Raw genomic sequence first — 20,343 nt, forward strand, 5'->3', positions numbered from 1 at the left:
TTCACCATCCACCCACAGTAGCATTATTGCAATAGAATAAAAAGTGCGGAGAAACCTGTTATCAAAGAAATTTTGCTGGTTAGAAGAGAAAAAGTTATGAAGAGAGGAATGAAAAACAAATGTTTCAAATGAATATTTAAGGTTTGTTCTGCACATTCTTTTTTCTATATGTGCGAGCTGCAAAACTCTTGTCTATCTCAGATTTCTGGACAAATGAACTGAATAAGTAAGAACAAGCTTCACTCTAAGAACAAGCGATTGGAAGCCTTTCGCCCGCAAAAAACCTCAGCCGAATAGCAAATGAGGTTTTTTGCCAGTGTACTTCATTCACAAAAGCGGTATACGGCTGAGAACGACAAACTCGCTGGTTCTAACGGACGATGGCTTAAAGGGCGGAAATCCGGTGAAGCAATCCTCGTTTCATCAAACTACTCACGACATCAGCGAAACGAGCCGGCAGTATCGCTACTGGCTGACTTACTGCTGTGCATGTATAAACAACTATGGAAATTGGACGAATTCAAGAGCATCACGCGCCGACGACGGCAGCAGCGACGATGTCGACGCCGCTAGAAACAGAAGTGGAAATGAAGGCGGAGCCGACGGGTGATGGGCGTGACAGTGAGTAGATAAGCGAGCGAGAAAAGCGAATGCATTGCTGGAAATGCGAATCGAGAACGCACTTGACGGCACGAGCGCGTCGAGCTGTAGGATTTTGCAAGTGCGACGCCGAGGAGCGTGAGGATAATGAGACGTTGTGCGTCGGGTACTCGTCCCGTTGCTCCTTCCCGGCTCGTCTCGTCCGATCTCCGCCTCATTCCGTGAGTGTGTATGTGAGCGTGTGTGTATGAGGCCAGGGGCTGCTACTGCTGCTGCTGCTGTGCGATATCCGATCGATGTCGATGCCATAGAGCCACTAGCGATGAGGACGAGTACGCATTGACTACAGATCACTAATCACTAGATGAACTGACCGTCAACACTGCTCAGCGGTTGCCGTAAACACGATGACGCCCGACTTCATATGTTTGTTGGTCCGCCCAGCGAGTAGCCGCTAGTGCTGGCACAGAGGCTACGCCGATTTTTATCCTTCCGAAGCTCTCCATTTTACTAACATTTTTCTAGGTAGACAGACCCTAATAGCGGGAAGTTCACGGCACTTCTAGTACGAACACGCGTGCAGTAAGTCGGTACAAGATTCAAGATTTGAGATCCACTGGAGTTGTTTTGATGAAGTACGCAACCAAGTTTCTATTTGTCGTAGAGTCCATGGCGGTTTTAGCAAGTCAAGCAGTTTTTCCAGCGTTCGGCAGAGCAACTGTTCATAAGGTCTACTTTCCGCGACGTTAGCACATGCTAGAGTCGCGCTATAATTGTATGGCGGAAGTTCCGAAGCGGCTCAATACGGGTTTGTTAGCGGTAAAATTGGCTTTGTTAGTATTGAAGAAGCCAGGCTCTCCCTCATTTTTTCCTGATCAGGAAATTCTAGGGTCTGGCCAAGTACAGCTTATTTCATTTTCCAGTTTGTTGCAGCTAGTTGTATGAAATAGCCAAAGAGTTCCTGCTTCGTTATTTACGAAACCGCTATCGGTAGCAAAAGCGTCCAGTTAAGGGCATCTAATTAAATTAGTGCCCTTAATTAAATATAATCATCATTATGATCACAATTAAGTACGTCAGTCATACTCAGCTGACGCTTGAGGAGTATAGCAGAAACACTAGAGGATAATTGGCGATGTCGACAGCGCTCTGGATTAATTTTCATACATTTAACTGCTCCTTAATTAAGTCAATTTTTCAAACGTTTTGGGTGAAAAGCTCTGTACTGCGATCATCTTCCTCGTAATGAATAATTTCGAGAGAGGAATATGGTTGAGAGTAATTGGATTGTCCGACGTCGGCTCGTCGCAGTTGCCAAGCCACTGCCGTCACAAATCCACGAAACCACAGCATCAAATCGGACGTAAAAGGCACATCCTCTCCAAACTTTAGGATCACAGTAGATAACTTTTTTACAGTTTTGCGTAACAACTTCGTTCCAATGTGTAGGTGTTTTTGGACAAATGAATTTTTCTTTTAAGCATTTCTCATCCCCCATCAATTAATGTTCTGCTCATTTGTCTCGAGTTTTTTTTCAAATGACACATACAATTACACTTGACTGCTTCGACGTTTTTCTGATGCTTAAGAGACTTAATGACTCGTCCACAATGCAACTTCTTAGCAATAAACTATTATCGAGGCTACATACGTGTATGCGTTTTTTTCCAAGAACCTTACACCTGAGAAGGATATGCCTCAACCAGCAGCTCTTTGAAACGATTTAATTTGGGTTAGTGTTCCAAAGTTACATGTAGCTGATCTGTTCACAGTTTGTGTTTTCGTCGTAGCCTGGGTTTAAAAAACGCCTCTTAGCGAAGAAATAGCGCCGAAGAGAGCCTCAGAATGGTAAAATAAGTGTTTTCCTAACAACATGCTTCGTCCAATAAATGATCCGATTTATTAAATTGCATGCGAAGCCTTCGAACCCACTGAAGGCACTCGAAGTCACTGTAAATCTTTTTCTAGAACGGCGGATATATGTGTACTGTCAATTAACGTTTACTTTACCATAACTTCTAAAAGTCAGACGAAGCCTACCAAAGAGCCCTATTTATAGAGCGGTTCAAATTCATAACGTACCGTTGTGTTTTTGGAGGTGTTTTTGTTCTACGTAGCCAAATAATCTTTAACCTATTCCTCGCTTTTCAAATCCACAACTGACACAAACGCCACCATTCCTGTCCCTTTATCTGGAACCTCATCAACCGCTTCCACAAGAGAGTTGCGTTCGGAAAAATGTTTGCTCCGTCTAATCTAGTCCGTCTTACATTTTACTACAACCATCTACGCTTAGAACTTTCTCCTCATCTTACATGAAGGTTTATTCATATCACGTAGGTGTGACCAGCAAAACAGTGGCTATAAACTTTGCTTGTAACAGAAAAGGTAAGAAGAGACGTGGCTAAACTCGCCCGCGCCTCTGCGGTACAAACGAGGCCTTCAGCAATTGAATAAGAAAGTTTTGAGAAAGGGAAGAGTGTGTCGCTAGGCTTTCAAACGTAACTGGTGACAGTATTCTGTACTACAACTGCGTAATCACACGACCGTCACTACTGGGAATGTCCTTGAACATACCTTTAAGGGAGTAGTCTCTTGCATTCACGTAGACCAACCAGAGACGAGAAGTAAGCAGCCTTTTGCCTAGCAAAGTACAAATAAAAAATCATATGCTGAATTGTATCCTTTTTTACGTGTTCAACCACTAAAAATAAGCTCTAACGTACCCTTTTGCTGTATCCTCCACTTTCGTTAAAAACCAATACCTCTTGAAATCAAATTTGAGAATTCCGTCTTAATGTACTTGTATACTCGTCTTCATGATTAAAAAAACCTGACAGTGACGCGATCTGCACTGCAAAGGTACTATAGGAGGGGCACAAAGCAGAGCAGTACATGCGCGTTCAAAAATAATTATTAGTTCAAAGGTATCACCCCATGAATTTGGGGTAGTTACGGATTTCAGATGTTTTATGCCTATGCGGGGTATTATATTGTGGGGAAGAGGGTGATTCTTTCCATTTCCCCCGCATCAATGAGGACGGAAAACCCCGGAACGAAGTTTCTTACGACGTCCTCAAATGCAGCGCGCCACCCTTGCCCCACCCCGCCTGCGATTCGTCGATAACCCATCCGTCCGAATGGGGTGGGGTTGGGCGGGGCGCAAACGTTGCGCATTGTAACGGAAGCCGCCATAAGAAACAGCATTCCAGGGTCGTCCGTTTCCACCGATACATGGAGAAACGGGCAGAGTCACCCTCTTCCCCACAATCTACGACCCCGTATAGGCATAACCCACCTGAAACCCGCACCCCAGACTCGTGGGGTTATGCCTTTAACTCTCATTCATACAACCTCCACAAATATTCAGAGAAAGTTCTCACATTAGCGAAAATGGCTCAAATGGAATGTATGGACCGGCGATAACGGTGATGGAATATAAACTTCAGCTAGCTTATACCCTAAAACTTGTGCAGGAACCATTTACTCGGAGGCTTCGGTGGGACAGACTTGAGTAAGGAACACGAGAATAAAAGAAAGATGATAGAAAAGTTACCAAAACCGTCGAAAAAAACCAAAAGTAATCAAGTGCGTCCAATAGTGCACAATGTACCACGTCTCAAGGAATACTGTAGTGATCGAGAATTTGAGCAAAGGTTTGAAGCATACCACGAATCTGAGGGAAACTGCTGGCTAGAGAAAGGGTTTTAAATTGCGGGATCCGGGGTGGTTCCGTTCACCTCTCCCTTATCGTCGTAAAAGAAATGGAGAGACTCCGTTTCAGTTGCAACCCGCCACCCTCGTACACGCGCCGCATCCAGCTGCGCAGCGGTCCAAAGCCACTGAGTTCTCCTAGACAGCCTGTTCAAGCGAGACCAGTGTAAAGGACCAGGACTGCTGTGAGGACCAGAACGTATACATAGAGGAGCGTTCTAGTGTTCCTCGTAGTAACTAAAGCGTTTCCCACGCCGTTTTTTTTTAGCACGATTAGGGAGGGGTGAGCGAAACCACTCCTGGTCTGCCATCTACAACTCGTGGCTAGTTTTTCCCGTGGATTCTCTCATCATTTCCTTTCCTCGTGGAATGCTGCCCTTAGGAAGTTTGAAACTTGAGAGGCAATAATGCATAAAAACAAAGCAATAAAACATTGACATCAAACGAGTTCACATCAAATCAAATCAAAAATCAAAGAAAAGACAAATGAGATAGTTTATGAGGAATTGAAAGAGTAATATCCATAATGGATGCTTTTTTTGGCGAAATCACTTATATAAACAGCAAAAGTACACTTTTATCATCATCAGATGTAACCGCCGAAAACCAGAAAGGCGTTTGATATAGAGCGTGGATTGAGTATCGACGCTTTCTTTGTTACGAAAATTTATAAAATTTGGAAGAACAGGACAGAAATATTAAAATATTAGAAGTGGTGAAAAACAATAGAAACAGAAAAATTATAAAGGTAGGAAGAGATAATTGTAGTACTACTCAGCAGAATACGTTAAAAAAGAAAATAAAAGAGAAAGGGTAATTACATGAAATATAGAAATATACATAATAAATAGCGAAAAGTTAGAAATGCAATCCTACAATTGATCTTGTTATGGGCGAAGTTTGATAGGTCGCAATAGCAGAAATTCCTTGTTGTATAATCCACAAAAAAGCGCCATTACACGCCAAAGAACTTTTCTCAGTAAAACGACAATTTAAATGGAGTGACGATAGTTGTCAAGGGATGCTAATGAGCTCCTGGCATGTCCAAGTTATCTAATGGTGAAAATGGAAGAAAAGGGAGAGAACCGTTAATTTTACATCGACAACTATTTACAATGAACACGGCGCGATGCATTACGTTGGCTATATATTTTTTACATACGCACAACACTTTATATCTCCACAGCTTCTCAATCGCACACTCATGGTAAATACATCCGTCGATGTATTCACCATCGGTGTCTGTTACCGTAAGTATTTAATTTTTCTGGGAGGGTTATAACTTCCTGGGAGTAGAAAGTGGTAGCTGGGATTAGAAGAACAACTCAACAGTGGACTTGGTGCCGTGCACATGTTGTCTCCTCTCACTCACCGACAACTTGGGGCTGTAGATTGGGAAGCGTTCCTCCATTCACCTGAGCTCGACTCATCAGACAACCACTTGTTCCAGACCCTGAAGCACTCCGTAAAGCGAAAACTTCTTTCACTGCCCTCAAATCCGGTGTTGATTTGTTCGTTGAGTCTCAACCACCCAGCTTCCGTCCCCGGAAATTGTAGAAAGATAGAATCCTGTGATAGACACTCATGTTGAATGCATCGACGAATGGTCACAAATTTATGATTAAGTGGCTATGAAATTGTAAAGGATATGCGTGCGTAAGAAAGGTAACTAGCCAGCCTTCTGAGGCGATGTCGCAACACATGAGAGTCTACTACCTCTTCTCTATAAAAACGTGATGAAAATTCAATTTGTGCAGTGAATTATTGGAGTGATTTGCGAATCAGCAGGAGTTGCGGTTCCTGCGGCTCCACCTTTTTATTTTTCTATAAGTATAAGTATATATAAATCTGCTACAAATAATTGCTCTAAAAAATAGACTAGATCCTTTTACTCTTTCCATTACATATTCAAAGGCAAGTCCTCTCCGCCTTTTACGAGTTCTAAAATTCCATTCCGGTAATATAGATTATTGATGAATAAACGTGGTATGGTAGCAACTACATATGCTAATGAGTGAGTTGTCCCTGAGATTAATTATGTACAAAAAAATGCGGAATTCAGTTATATGCGACAATCTGCAGTGTTCGCATTGTTGTAGGTAAACAAAGACGTGTGCAAACGAGGCACAAGTTGAGCGTTTCCTTCCTTTTTTTCTGCAGATACTCTCAAGAGCAGCTCTTCACCTTAGAGACTGCAAGCGGCTATTTCTGCACCAATTCACACTTTTCAGAGGATGAAAGGGAACGCAGCTATGTAGATTGAATCATTGTAAAATTAACTAAATAGAGAAAGAAGTACTCTCCGTGAGCTTCACAGAGGTTTTACTGGCCGTACTACGCTAACTATTCTATGTAGTAACAGACATAGTGAAGGGTCAAAACGAAATGAAGCACGACGCGGTTGAGTAAGCGGCTGCGCCCGAAGCAGCTCGGTGGAGACTGCGGTTAGAATCGTGGTGGGGCCACCACGAACTGTAGCGATAGGTGGTGCCAGCAAGGATCCTCGATCGATCCTAATCGCTACGCTCCATTACATCGCTTCGAAAGCAACCGTTTACGCAGCTGCACCGTGCTTCATGTCTTTTGGACGTACTGTATCCAGCTATGGGCGGGTGAAGCGCAGCCGGCAAGAGGTCTGGTTGGACCGCACGGTCGATGGTTCGAAACCACCCCAGTGCCGACCAAGTTTTTCATCCCTACTAGGCCAATAAGTTGGTACCACATCTGTCTTACAAGATAAAAATACTCACTTGATGATCGGCTTGGTACGTCAGAATTCTTTAGGTGCGGGTTTCAGGTGGGTTATGCCTATACGGGGTCATAGATTATAGGTAGGGGGTGATTCCGTGCATTTCTTCCTAATTGCCGTAGAAAACGGTCCGGAAGATGCTTCCTTGAACGTTCCGGGGCGCTATCTTCTACAACGACTTCAATTGCCACCAGCTTTGTGCGCGCGCCACATCTTCCGGGCCGTTTTTTACGGCAATCACGAAGAAATTTAACGGAATCATCCTCCTCTTCATGATCAACGGCCCCGTATAGGCATAACCCACCTGAAATCCTCACCACCCCAGATTCGTGGGATGATGCCTTTAACGCAACTATAAAACAAAAAGGTGCATCCACCACATTAAACCGTATCTAGCGTCAGCTGTCTTGAAATCGTTACGAAAATAACGAGCCCTTGCCTTTTCAAAACTTTGTTTATGTTCCAGCAAAAGAACAAACAAAAAAATGTTCTATGTATGCAGCGGCGAAAACCAGCCGTTGAGGCAGTATTTCGCATCATCCTTGAAAAAAAGCTGGTCGATTCCGGTGAAATATTGCCATTTTTTTATCAGTGGGATTGACATAATTGTCGATGCCAGTTCCTGAAAACTCTGGCAGAGCAGTAACTTGCTTTTCGCTGTGACGTCGACTACTTGAAAAGAAACAATTATGTTTCTACATCTTTTCCTGTTGCAAATTGGAGCTTGCGGGATTCGTTAAGAACAAATTAGGAACACTGGCATTTGCTCCAACGAGGACTCGCACTATACTTATGAACTGGTTGCTTTCATTATTCATTCTCTTAATTTCTTCGGGACCCAAGCAGGGAAGTAAGGGTTAATAAGAGTAAAGGTTAATATTAACAATTCCTTAAGTACAATGGCTAATTTAAAAAGGGTTATTGCAGTCTGGCTGAAAAAAATTGGGATTAGCCTTGAACTCGAGTCCTTAGAAAAAATGGGAGATCCCATGGGAGATTAAGGAGGAAGTGAAAGAACTGGGGCGTCTCTGAGAGCGAGGGAAAGATAGCAGATTATCGCAGTGTTGCTTAGTCTTTTACATATATGGCACCTGTCGCCGCCAGATCGACAAAGTCGAGAAGCTGTACTGGTAGGTTCCTTAAGAGATGGCTGAAACGGAGCAATTCTTTCTTTCCGAAGATCTCTCTTACTTGTTGCATGGAAAAACAATTAATGCCAATCGCATCCCTAACCTTGATGCTCAAAAATGCGTTGATTAGGGTCACATAGGCCTACTAGTAAAAGACGTTGGAGATGATGCAGAAATTACATTCCACCTCTGAGTTCCTAAATAAAAACTGCTGCTCTTTTCAACTTCCCACCGAGGTGTACACTACTTTTCTGAGAAGAACACCACTGTAAAGAAGGACCTCCAAAGACTTTAAATCCCTTTTGTTTAAGCTTCCGTGAATTTCGGTAGTGGCTTATTCGTGAGTGTCTTAAAACACTATATTTCCCTCAAAAACAGCAAATCACTCTGCTGTCCCATAAAATCCAACCAAAGCGCTAAGAAAGGTGTCATTTAACTACTACAGGGGACAAAATGGCAAACAATTTTCAATACTACAATCAAAAATGCCGAAATGAACATTGTTTAGCTGATAACTGCTGCCACACGCATGCTACACCCACGAAATTTAGCTATTTCAGCGAAACTGCCAACCTTTCGTGAAAAAAAAATTCTCTGAGAAATCCAAGCAATTCTAATTCTAACCAAACAACCTATTCCAACGAAAGAGTATTAAAAGAAGTTATTCAACTCAGCCCCAAGGAGATTTCCGCATACACATCGAATTTTTCTAAAAACCAACAGTTTAAAAGGAGAAAGGAAAACAAAGAGAAGTGAAAAGGAACGGAAGACAATGAATCAATATGAATGAATGAACAATGGATGTAAAAACTGACGTATGCGCACCTTTAAAAGGGGGCATAAGGTGGGGAATTACTGAGCGGATTTTTTTTTGCCAGAGAATAGAGGACTCGATCGTCATGCATACACAAGGACAAACACTGAGCAAAAAAAAGCGAAGCATGACCGGCAGTGGCTATGAGCACTTGGCATTTCCTCGTTATTGTGACAAATGTGCTGACATAAAACTTGGAATACCGACTACTAAAACTAATGTTGATGTTAAGTTTTATGAGTGATACCGGTGAATTCCACGGATCTCCCTCAGTAGAGGGACTACAGCAGGTCAGTTGCGAAGCTACATGGTGCGTTCCCAGGTGGCGGATAGGGGGCTAATCGGAGATCAAAAGCGACTTTGTGCTTGCCCTGAGACGCGGGTTGATTCAGGGGACGGATCCTCTAAATCTGCTGTGCCAGGACTGACACACGACATCCTTTTATCCCACACGTCGGTCCGGTCAAAGACCTGCAATCAAGTGAGGTGTAAGGGAGGCGGTTTGGACTCGCCTCCAGGAAATACCCTCCACTTGTCTACTCTGGGAGGAAGCAACGTTCTCCTACAAATCCGTGGGACAAAGAGATTACAACTTGCCCATGAGTTTCAAATTTTTTACGCATGTCACAGTAATAAGAAAGAGTCTCCTGACTCCGGAAAGCCTGGTACGGTAGTGCAGGGAAGATGGGGTTGCAGCAGTCACGTAGGTTACTGAAACGGAAAGGGCTAGGTAGGTGACCTCTACTTGTAACGCTTATACGCTTATACTGGAGACGACTGTCGGAGATCCGATAATGCAATCCGAAAAGATCGAGTACGACGTCATCAGACTGACCGAGGCGAGACGATGCTACCCTCTCAACGCCGCCGGAGCTGGAGAAGAACTGTTCTTAGGAACATGCGACAGTAAAGGAGTTGGTGAAGTTGATGTCCTCGTCAACACGAGTATAGCAAAGAAAATCAACTCTTTCCAACGACTTACGACCCGAATCGGACGTCTGCGGATGAAAAGATGTAGTTCAATGCCGGCTTTGACTATTTTCGTCGCTTACGCTCCAATATCAAACTATACACAAGAAGAAGTAGAAGCTTTTTATATAGACCTAGAAAGGTCCTGTGGAGAAAACCATACCTTCTACAAAATCACTGTGATGATTTCAACGTCAAAATTGGCCTTAAAAGAACACCTGAAAAACTTCACATCAGGACCAACGCCCAGCAATAGATGAACAGTGGGTGAGGCTTTGAGAGTTCATCGAAACGACTAAGACCGAATGTGTGAGCTCACAATTCCTGTGCTGGATGTGTGGGTCACCCGATGGAGAGTATCATAATAAAAATGGCCACATCATCATTAGTAGAAGGAAGGTCTTTCCTGACTGAGGTCGCTGTTCTGTCAAAGTTTTATACGGGATCGTGCTACTGCCTCTTCCGGGGAAGATTTTCCTTCACATTGAGAAAAAAGAAAGCCGCTAAATTATGCTTCAGAACTATCATTAACTAGAATCTCTCCGCTGCGCTAGCCGGCTTTTGGTAAGATTCCACAACGGACAAAAAGGCCGAGGGATACGATCGGTTTGCTGCACACTTTCACGTCCGCACGAGGGAGGCTGAGGGTATGAAAACCACCAGGAGACAACTTTCTCCAGATACTCTTGAAATGATACGCCAGCGTGGAGCAGCACAAGCCTCTGGCAACCAAGAACTCACGTTCGAATTCGCAAGGCTTTGCAGAGAGACCTTAGAATGAGAACTGACTGAAGCTGCCGAGACGATAAAGAAAATTTGCAATGCCCGTCGAGACTTCGCAAAACGGAGATGAGCGCTCTCCAGAACCCAAATGAACAATTATTGCACCGGGAAGGGGAATAAAGAAAATCGTGTGCGACTTCTTCTTTGATCTCTCTGACAGCCGTGTCCGCTTACCTCCCCGCCATCTGAGTGTAGATGGGCATGACATTCCGGAGATTCTTCCGTTTGAAGTACGACATGCTATCATGTAGGTTAGAAATTGTACGGTACCAAGTCCCGACAATAAGATCAGAACATCTGAAGAACTTCCGCTAGTACTTGTCAACGCTCTGGCAAGGGTTTTTACACGTTACCTGTCGGAATGCAAGATTCCTAAATAGTGGAAGACTAGCAAGACCGTGCTGATGTATAAGAAGGGGGATACACATTAATACATTCGCACTGTTTTGAAACTTATCGATGTATCGCGAGAGTACAGCCGCTGCCCTTACCTCCATCGATTTGAAGAAGGCCTTCGGCTCAGTTGCGATCCGGCAGAATCACACAATTTCACCTAATTCATTCGCGGCTACTCTCGAGAACGTGATGACAGAATTGGAATGGGATAACATGGGAATGAATGTTTATAGTCAGCAGCTACACCATCGGTTGATGACATCGTTCTGATAAAATCTAGCATCAGCCAAAATGAATTCTGACTGAATTCATTCTGACAAACATGTGGATGTATCGGTCCTCGGCTGAGTCCGAAAAAGTTGATGTTGATGCGAAACGGATGAAACTCGGATGCCTCATTTACGCCATAAAAAAAATTCGTAAAACACAAATTTTTTAAAAAATCCACACCACCCCTACCAATAAAAAAAATTACTACCACTAAATTACCAAATAGCATAAAATTTAAAAATTAAAAAATATAAACGAATTCGAAAAAATATAGCAAGATAATCAGGGTAAGGTAACTGATCAATCAGAAAAGTTCCTGAATTTGGGGAATGATAATTTGTTGTTCTCTGGAGTGGTGTGTCAGTTTTTTTTGTACTGTCCCTGCCATTTCGTAAAATATTCGGCATTTATTTCTTTTCGTATTACGAAAAGAATGACGAAACAAAATAGATGCAAAACAGTTTTCGAAGGTTATAAATTATAATGCTACCAAATTAGTAATGATAAATTTGGAAAAAAAAATCTAATAAAGTAGAAGAAGAACAGGCAGGTCTAAACCAGAACCAACTCGAGTCCCTTTTGGGAATCAGCAAAATACTAGCAAACTAACACATCAAAGAAAAAACAGGCTGCCGAGCGGTAATCTGGAGTTGAAGTTGATAAACTGAAACAAAATTTCTTTTTCTTAGACTAGGTTTAACTAATAAGCATTTCTCATAGACCGAAATCTGTAGGATAAGCTTTGTGACTGCGAGAAAAACGTGAGGAGAATTCCTCAGCTACACGTTCCTCTGGGAATACGTGTTAAGCGCCTGCACTAGTTTCTATGCTTTCCAGAAAAACGCCTCCCATTTAAGTTTGAGGTTTTCGCTATCATTTTTTCACTGTATCGTCTTAATAGATACATAGATACATACATATAGGGCAGTACATCCCACTATTTACTTCAACACTCCTCCGCTTCGCGTTAACACAAGCATACATAGCTGCGAATCGTTTACATGATTTAGCGATCAAAATCGGCGCTTACGTAAAATCCCGGAGCATATCCTTATTTCTGATAAGTGGCACAAACATAATCCCGGAGAAATTTTGTTACATTCACTGGTCACACCTTCTATGTGTTCTGCCGTTAGCGTTTCGGTCATTTCACACAAATGTTGAGTCAACTACTGCTCGAGTGGAAAGTGCTGTGATTGCAAGTGGCTGTTCACTGTTACTGAAGAAAGTTTATCTTTCGCGCCGTCTCTAATGTGTACTGACACTATGACAAGGGAGTGGGATTATTTGTGAAGGATTTGGTCTACTATCTGCCTAATAAAGGATTCAACGTTTAGAAGGAATCTAACACTTCGAACATCTATACCTCGTTTTCGAACGGAAGTGGTATAAATACTATCTGTAGGTCAATACTCTATCCAAAACGGAGTAGGGATGGAAGAAGGATCCATAGAATAAAATCAATTGTTAAGTTTGGGAGATACGTGTTGTTTACGGAAATAACGTATAAAAGCTGCAGAGTGGACACTAAGGTCATTTCTACAATTGTTTTTCATACTCGAATTACTCGTCCGCACTCGAGATGCAGGAAAACCGTGCACTAGCCGAAGTACCTCCCGCAGAGAATGTCAGTGGCTTCGTCTGCGTCTATTCACACTCTTACCGTAACCGCTCTTTGCAGTTTGATATGTCGCTGACGAAACACGAATATTTTCACGGTTTGTTACCACGGGAGGATGTTGCGTCACTTCTTAAAAAAGATGGCGACTTTCTAGTACGACTCAGTGAGGTACCGGTCTTTAAAATATCATGATCATGCTGGATAATAACGGTCTTATTCTGTCACGTATGTGTGTCTGTGACGAAATTCAAAAACGAGGTGCGACGGGTCCCTTGGCGTCGAGTAGGTTCGCCGACGTCAGAATGCTATAAAATTGGGATATTGGGTGCGCCGGCATCGTAAAGCGGTAGAACGCTACCGTTTCATATCCATGGTCGAGGTTAGTAACATGCCTTCCTTGGTAAGTGGAAACACGAATGAAACACACGTACTGCTTACATAGTAGCTGTAGTCGGGTCCAAACCACATGAATCACGAGCTGCTGTGCATTTGCGTACGCGTTCGAAACGGCGCGGTGGAGGCAGCAGTTGGGTCCGAGCTGGGCCGTCGCAAACTGCAGCGATGGGTGGTGCCAGCGTACGTAACTGCGTGCTTCATGTCGTTTTGACCCTACAATAAGAGTTTACGTGATCTGACGTGGAACGTTATCTTTATCAGTGTGATGGTGTCGTTCACATCATTTTACGTGAGAACATCATTCTGAGATAACTGTTGAGGGAAAACAGGAGGAAAATCCATACTTTAAGTACTGTTTTCAAATTGTCCGTCCATTTTATATGGTATCGAAGGAGAGATTGAAACTAAAATTTGGATGTTCTCTAAATGTAGGATTGACGGGTTCAGAAAGAATACTTTGGAATTTTCGCCTGAATTTATTCCATAAAAAAAGAAAAGAAAGCATTGTTAGGAACACATAATTGTAATTTTACAGAAAATGCTAGTACTATTAATATTCATTGATTAGTCAAGGCGAGCAAACCGAAGACCACAGAAATTCTGATGTCGGGCTTTAGCCGGCCGTTCAGAATGGTATTGAAAGTACGCAGTGAGAAGAGGCAGCTGACTAGTAGAGACATTTATCACGTAAAGGAAGTGTTAACCGCTGGTTCATAGCTAGTCAGTCATCTGTGTTGACGCGAGTTAAGAAGAGCCCGAGCCGCAAAATGAAGCAAAAAAAATTATTATTAGAAAATTGATGAACCATATGTGCGGCCATTCTCTGTTATCACTCAAGGCGAGAGAGAATTTCACTGGATAGGAACCTTAAGTACTTTCTCAAGACGTTAATGAGAACTGCTAGACTATTATAAGGTTATTCAGATGTCAGATCGCACTCTGTCGTCATCTGTCGTTTTCAGCAGTGTCGCGAAAGGGTAGAAAACAAAAATCTAGAGTTAGATATGGTGAAGAAATGAATGTCAAAAAAGCCAGCTATTTATCTCCAGCATTACAATTACTCCAGCCTGAAGGAATGATTGGATACTGCAGGCAGACACCCAAGGAACAAAACTCGAAATGGTCCTATCAGTCTTGCATGATCCTAAATCACGCTACAAAGGAGAACCTACCGAAAATAGAGAAGATTCTGTTGGAAAATTCCCCTAAAATCTCAGCAAAAATAATTCTAAAACAGATTAGTTCAGATAATACACATTATTATCCAATATGCCAAAAAGAAGTACTTTGCCGTAAGCAATCCTGGATTTAACTCAGTTCCTGAGCTTATTTCGTACTACTTAAAGCACACTATGATTTTCAAATCTGTGAGTTCCATTGGATATTTCTCCATTGCTTCATTCTTTTGTTCAAAAAGCGGCATCTAATGCTTACAATCATCATGATATATAATAAAGAGTTTAGTCCGTGTATATATATATATATATACATGTGTGTGTTTGTTTGTGTGTGTGTGTGGCGAAATTCTAAAAAGAGGTTGCGACGGGTCCGCATGGCGTTGGATTGATGCGCCGGTGTCAGATAGCTTTAAATTTAAATGGGGTGGGATGGGTCCTACGGCGTCGATTGGTGCGCAATAATTTCGTATGCATGCCGCGAAAGGTGGATGGTGTTACAACCGTTTCGTAGCGGCGGCCACTGTCCGCGCTGCATTTCACCTCTATGACTCCACATGTCTATATCCGTGCACGTTTGCCTCAGGTTGGTAACAGTCCTTTTTCAAAAGTGGAAGCACCAATACAAACAGCTGCTTAAGTAGTGGCCAACAGTTTACATGATCTGAATACATGGAACGTTATCTTCATCACTACGATAATGTTGTTCCCGTCATTCTAAAACATCATTCCGTGACAACTGTTGCGGGAAAACAGGAGGAAAACACATACATCGAGAAATGCTCTCAATTCGTGTCCATATTATATTAGTATTGAAGGAGTTTTTGGAACTAAAGTTTTAATGTTTTCCAAATGTAGAACTGACCCGCTTAGAAAGAAAACTACAAATACTTTCGCCTTTATTTGTCATTTAAAAAAGAGAAAGAAAGCGTTGTTTGAAAAACACAATTCTAATTTAACAGAAAATGCCACTACTATTAATTTTCACTGATCAATGAAGGGAAGCGAAGCGAACACTATAGAAAGTATGAAGTCCGGCTTTAGCAGGACGTTCAGACTGATGCATTATAAAAGGCATTGAAACTAAAGGTCGTTATTAATACTGACTTGTCAAATTTCCACCGTTATGTTATGTGCTAAGGTACTCCTGTGTACACCTGTTGCTTCCTTGGTGAGGTCGTACCGCTGTCCAGCCAAAAATCTGCGTTCTCCATGTTGTCATTCATGGTCGCGTGTCTGAGTCCTACGGACATATCGTAAGCACTTTCGCACGCGGCAGCGCACGCGCTTATCTCCACCTTGGACTGGAAGCCAGCCTATTGCAGCGCAGATCGCAACGCACACAGTTATATCCAAATTAACGAATTATTCGCCACATGCAGTTTCACTAAAACCAAATCAACAGAGACCGCCACCAAGTGGGTGCTTCAGGTAAAAGTGTAGTGCTATGTTTATCTCATCATTCACTAGTGAGGATAAATAGAACTGATTGTACTGATTGACAATTACAACAAAGATAGCATTAGAACATAATATAACTGTGTGTCTGGCGTTAAACCATCCGCTTGGTTTGCGCCAAAACGTTCATTTCAATTCAGAATCTTTTGAAGTTTACGACCGTGTAACTAGCCTAAACAGTGACTTGTGGAACCTAGCCGATGAGTCAATTCACTGTTTTTATCCTCCCATACGAGTGTGGTACCAATTTATTGAACCCGGAGGGATGAAGGGCTTGGTTGACAACAGAGAGGATTCGAACCTCCGATCGATCATACAGAAACAACGGAACCTTTTAACGACTGCGCAACACCCGTCCCCCATTAATGTAATCGCGTATACTCATATTTAGAAAGATTTAAATCCTCGAAGATTCTCCGCTAATCATTACATTGTAGCAGCAAGTACGATTAAAACAAGCCATATATTTTGCTTCATGGGAATTCCAACCCGAGGATGTAACACTAGAGAATGTTGTAGCGAAATTCGGTTGCGGAGAAGTTCGGAAAGGAAAAGTGACACGAATGGATCTGCCAACTTTAACGGTTGCAATTAAGACGGTAAGAACTACTACATTCTCGTCAGGCATTAACGGAAACCACTCTTCCAGGTATTCGGAAGATCTTTGGAGGCTAGGGAAAAGATATGTGAACTCATGCGTGAATGTCGATTATTACGAGAGTTAAATCATCCCTGCATTATCCAGTACTATGGCGTCTGTCTACTGGCCCAACCTCATTGCTTCCTCTTCGAATATGTTTCTGGTACGTGAACATCATTTTGGGATTACAAAAGCGATTGTTTTACGTCAGTATGTAAACAGATCTATGACTTTTTAAAGCCAACTATGCAACCAGAGCACTATAACAAATTTTTGAACATAAATGACTACACCTCACAAAAGCCGCAAAATGTAATTTTCGGCCTGATTTCGCTCACTCTACAATTGCTTTACTTTTTATTACAAGCCACTTCAATTATTTTTAGGTGGTCCACTAAGCATTTATCTCAGAAACAATAAAAGAAATATAAAACGTGATGATTTGTTAATGATGGTATCATGTGCTGGTTGGGGACTGGAATACCTTCACAAGAATACAATTCTACATCGTGATATCGCAGCTAAGAACTGTCTCTATGATAAACAATTTGTAAGTAATTCAATTCTCATAATACTCCCGAGATAATAATATATTTGTAAGCAGTTCCCCGTACATCATTATCTAGGTGAAACTAATCGGTTTTTCGATGTCTAAGAAAGCTACTGTTTACTCCATGAAGACAGCAAGACGATTGGCAATCCGGTGGATGGCGCCTGAAACAATTGAGACCTTTCAGTACAGCCAGAAGTCGGACGTGTACGGCTACGGAGTATGTGTTCATTTTATCACTGGCGACTACGACTTGATATTGTTTGCAGATAATAAGTAGACGAGAAATATGTAGGCCAGTTTTTCAAGCAACAAAAACTTCGTTTTCAGATTCTAATCTACGAAATCTTTTCTGCAAAAGAACCGTATGAAGGTCTCTCTAATTGGGATGCAAAACCACTTGTTAGGATTAAGTTCTTTTTTTTTGCAAAGACTGAAAGTATTGTGCAAAACAAATTGTGTTTTCAGATTATTGACGGAAACGTAAACGACTTCACTGGAAATACTCCAAAAAAATTATCGGAAGTGGTTAGGGATAAAATGTGGGCTAGAGATGTGGATTCAAGATCATCAATGCACCAGGTATGAACCGCTGTACCAATATTGTTCCTGAAAGCTTCTGAAAAAAAGTACTGCTGAAAAATCCTTGATGCTAGAGAGGAAAAGCCGTAAAATACGAATGCCCCTCCTCAAGTCGGTAAGCGTGACATTGTTTTCCTATTGGTAAGGCCCTAGTCATTCAAATGGCACAAGACTAACCCAGTTATATTAACTTATTATGGGACAGTGGAGAATTTCTTCTTCCCTCCAAACTTGTTCACACAATGTTAGCGTTTAAATAAATTCGCATTAAGATAATGCTGTGGATGCAAGTCTACACAGGAATGGAACTGCAGATTTTCAATGCAGGGGATGTAAGTTGATTGCATTAACAGTTAAATTAAACTCATGATTTCGTGGATTCTCTCATGGTAGTAGTTATAGTGAATTCGACTGTTTTAACAACTACTGAAACGGTTATGACTGGTGTTGTAGACCACATGTGCGTCCAAATATTACAACGAAATCACAAACACGGGAAAGAATTCCTTTGAAAATTTTCACATACCAAGGATACAAACAGAAAAAATCCTCTGCACTAGAATTCAAATGAAAAAGAGGCTGGTCTTCAGAGAAGCTGCTGGAGAAAGCTCATGACCAGTAACTGATTCATCAAATACGAACCATAGATACCATTATCGACCACATACGTCCTCAAATTAACTAAACTTGTCAGGGAAGATTTGTAGATTTGAAGAGTTTGGATGTACAAGGGGAAATAATAGGAGCTAGATAGCTCTTTATGATTTAATTTCACTTTAGAGAGCACTTATGAAGAAATCCATTCTATACAGCCGGGTGGCTCGATTGTTTTTTTTCTTGTGTGGTATTTTGCTGTAACAATCCTAACTTTCGTATGCCTTCGTGGAAACACCAAACACCTCGATGATCCAACAACAAGAAGCATGTTCTGCAAAATATATTTATAATTAACGAGGTTCTGTAGTCGGTCCCGAATGTGTTCAACTGGGCGACGTGATTTGAGCAAAACTGGCTTTAAACTGGTTCAATTGAGGTAGATAGAGGGAAGAGAGAGCGTGTTTCAAGGCAGCATACCACAAATCTGACGTAGTGGAGGAATCCACGCCAAAAGCTAGAGACGGGGTTGCAGATGGCAGGATCAAGAGTAGTTCCGCTCATCTCTTCCTGATCGTCGTATGAAGCGGGGTGGGAACTACTTTGCCTGTTATTGCGAGGTACGTTAGAACGCTTCTCTATGCACATGTTCCGTTTCCCTAAGCAGCCTATTGATTAGTTTTACTCGAATTGGCCAGTGGGAAGACATCACTGATCTTCGATCGATCGCGCCTGGATGCAGCGCCTGCAGAAGGATGGTGCGTTGGAACTGAAATTGTCTCAAAAAACGTCGTCTTCCACGCCGTTGCTCACGACGATCAGAGAGAGAGATGAGCAGAACCACCCCTATTCCCGTAATCAACAACCCTAACTCTAGATTTTCCCGAGGATTCTCTCACCACGTCAGATTAGTGGCATGTTGCCTTGAAGAAGAAAGAAAGAGTGCATGAGTGCGTTGAGCAGAAGTTGAAGACATTCGGCGCCAATTATATGTGTTTCTATATATTTCCAGAATACTTGGTTTTCAGATGGCTACGGCAACGATACGTCAAAATGCCGACGCTCTTGTTACAAAGGACATAGAGCTTCAGCACCTTCCAAATTTCAAAGAACCACTTCCAAAAACACCGCAGCGGAAAAAAAAGAAAAAGAAAGACTAGTACTGAAGACAAATGTTTCTTATGTGTTATCTATTACATTTGCATAGAAATTCTACGATCCAGTTTGGATCCTTCTCTAAGATGATTAAATTTTTTAAATTTCTTTGTTGCAGAATATTCTTATTTATTATATATCAACCTTCTTTATTGCTTCTATACCGTTGTTACAGAAGCATAAGCCAGTCAACAAGAAACAACAGTGACGTAAAATGTAGTTGTGGGGAACAGAATCGAACAAAACTTGTACGGTAATAGCAGTGGCACAAAGGCGTAAGAACATCAATAAAAACCGTTCTTAAGTGACAAATGGTTTTCCCATTAAAAAAGCAAGAGGAGAACGAAGAATCGAGAACGCGATAGTTTATCGATCGGCAGGCCAACTTTGGAAGTGAACAGCTGAGTCACTTGGGGCCTTGAAGCCTGAGCATTAGCCTTCGAGGACATGTAGGTGAAGCTACTTGATCACCCTAATCACCTTGATTCACGTTGTATTTCGAACAGTTACCGCCAGTAATCCATCTGCCTTCCATCTGTTCCGACCGCGTGCCAGAGTCACCCAATGGTTTCTCCTTCTTTGTGAGACACGGTGACCATCGAGTTTTTCTTCCAAAGAATTAGTGAAGAAATCTGACCATTGTGTAGGCGGTCTTCCTGTAGTGCGCTTAATGTGGTGTAGAGCGCGGTCGCTCACGGCTGTGGTCCAACAGTTGACGTTGAAGCGCATAACTTGCCCAGCCCACCT

At 42.2% G+C, this 20,343-nt stretch overlaps 3 protein-coding genes across 5 annotated transcripts; 2 read left to right on the forward strand and 1 right to left on the reverse strand.

The window, feature by feature from the left end:
- Positions 1-501: 501 nt before the first annotated feature.
- On the reverse strand, positions 502-909 carry RB195_002335 (uncharacterized protein; the record flags this gene model as incomplete). Its single annotated transcript, XM_064199554.1, has 1 exon — positions 502-909. The coding sequence occupies one exon, from the start codon at positions 907-909 to the stop codon at positions 502-504; it is 408 nt and encodes a 135-aa protein (XP_064055435.1).
- An 8,892-nt stretch (positions 910-9,801) lies between these two features.
- Positions 9,802-10,236, forward strand: RB195_002336 (uncharacterized protein; the record flags this gene model as incomplete). Its single annotated transcript, XM_064199555.1, has 1 exon — positions 9,802-10,236. One exon carries the CDS (start codon positions 9,802-9,804, stop codon positions 10,234-10,236), a length of 435 nt encoding a protein of 144 aa, XP_064055436.1.
- Positions 10,237-13,007: 2,771 nt separating this feature from the next.
- RB195_002337 (uncharacterized protein) lies at positions 13,008-19,601 on the forward strand (the record flags this gene model as incomplete). 3 transcript variants are annotated; one of them, XM_064199558.1, is made up of 14 exons in its annotated part: positions 13,008-13,052; positions 13,107-13,143; positions 13,201-13,214; positions 14,535-14,633; positions 14,690-14,809; positions 16,513-16,674; positions 16,725-16,878; positions 17,102-17,265; positions 17,342-17,485; positions 17,596-17,667; positions 17,734-17,847; positions 18,120-18,179; positions 18,628-18,663; positions 19,470-19,601. In XM_064199558.1, the coding sequence occupies 14 exons, from the start codon at positions 13,008-13,010 to the stop codon at positions 19,599-19,601; spliced, it is 1,353 nt and encodes a 450-aa protein (XP_064055438.1). The 3 variants fall into 3 exon arrangements, with proteins under 3 accessions (XP_064055438.1, XP_064055439.1, XP_064055437.1); XM_064199557.1 differs by lacking the exon at positions 18,628-18,663; XM_064199556.1 differs by lacking the exon at positions 18,628-18,663 and having other exon boundaries at positions 13,107-13,214.
- Between the last annotated feature and the right edge of the window lie 742 nt (positions 19,602-20,343).

This window comes from Necator americanus, chromosome IV, assembly GCF_031761385.1.
Source record: "Necator americanus strain Aroian chromosome IV, whole genome shotgun sequence".
Taxonomy (NCBI): Eukaryota; Metazoa; Nematoda; class Chromadorea; order Rhabditida; family Ancylostomatidae; genus Necator; species Necator americanus.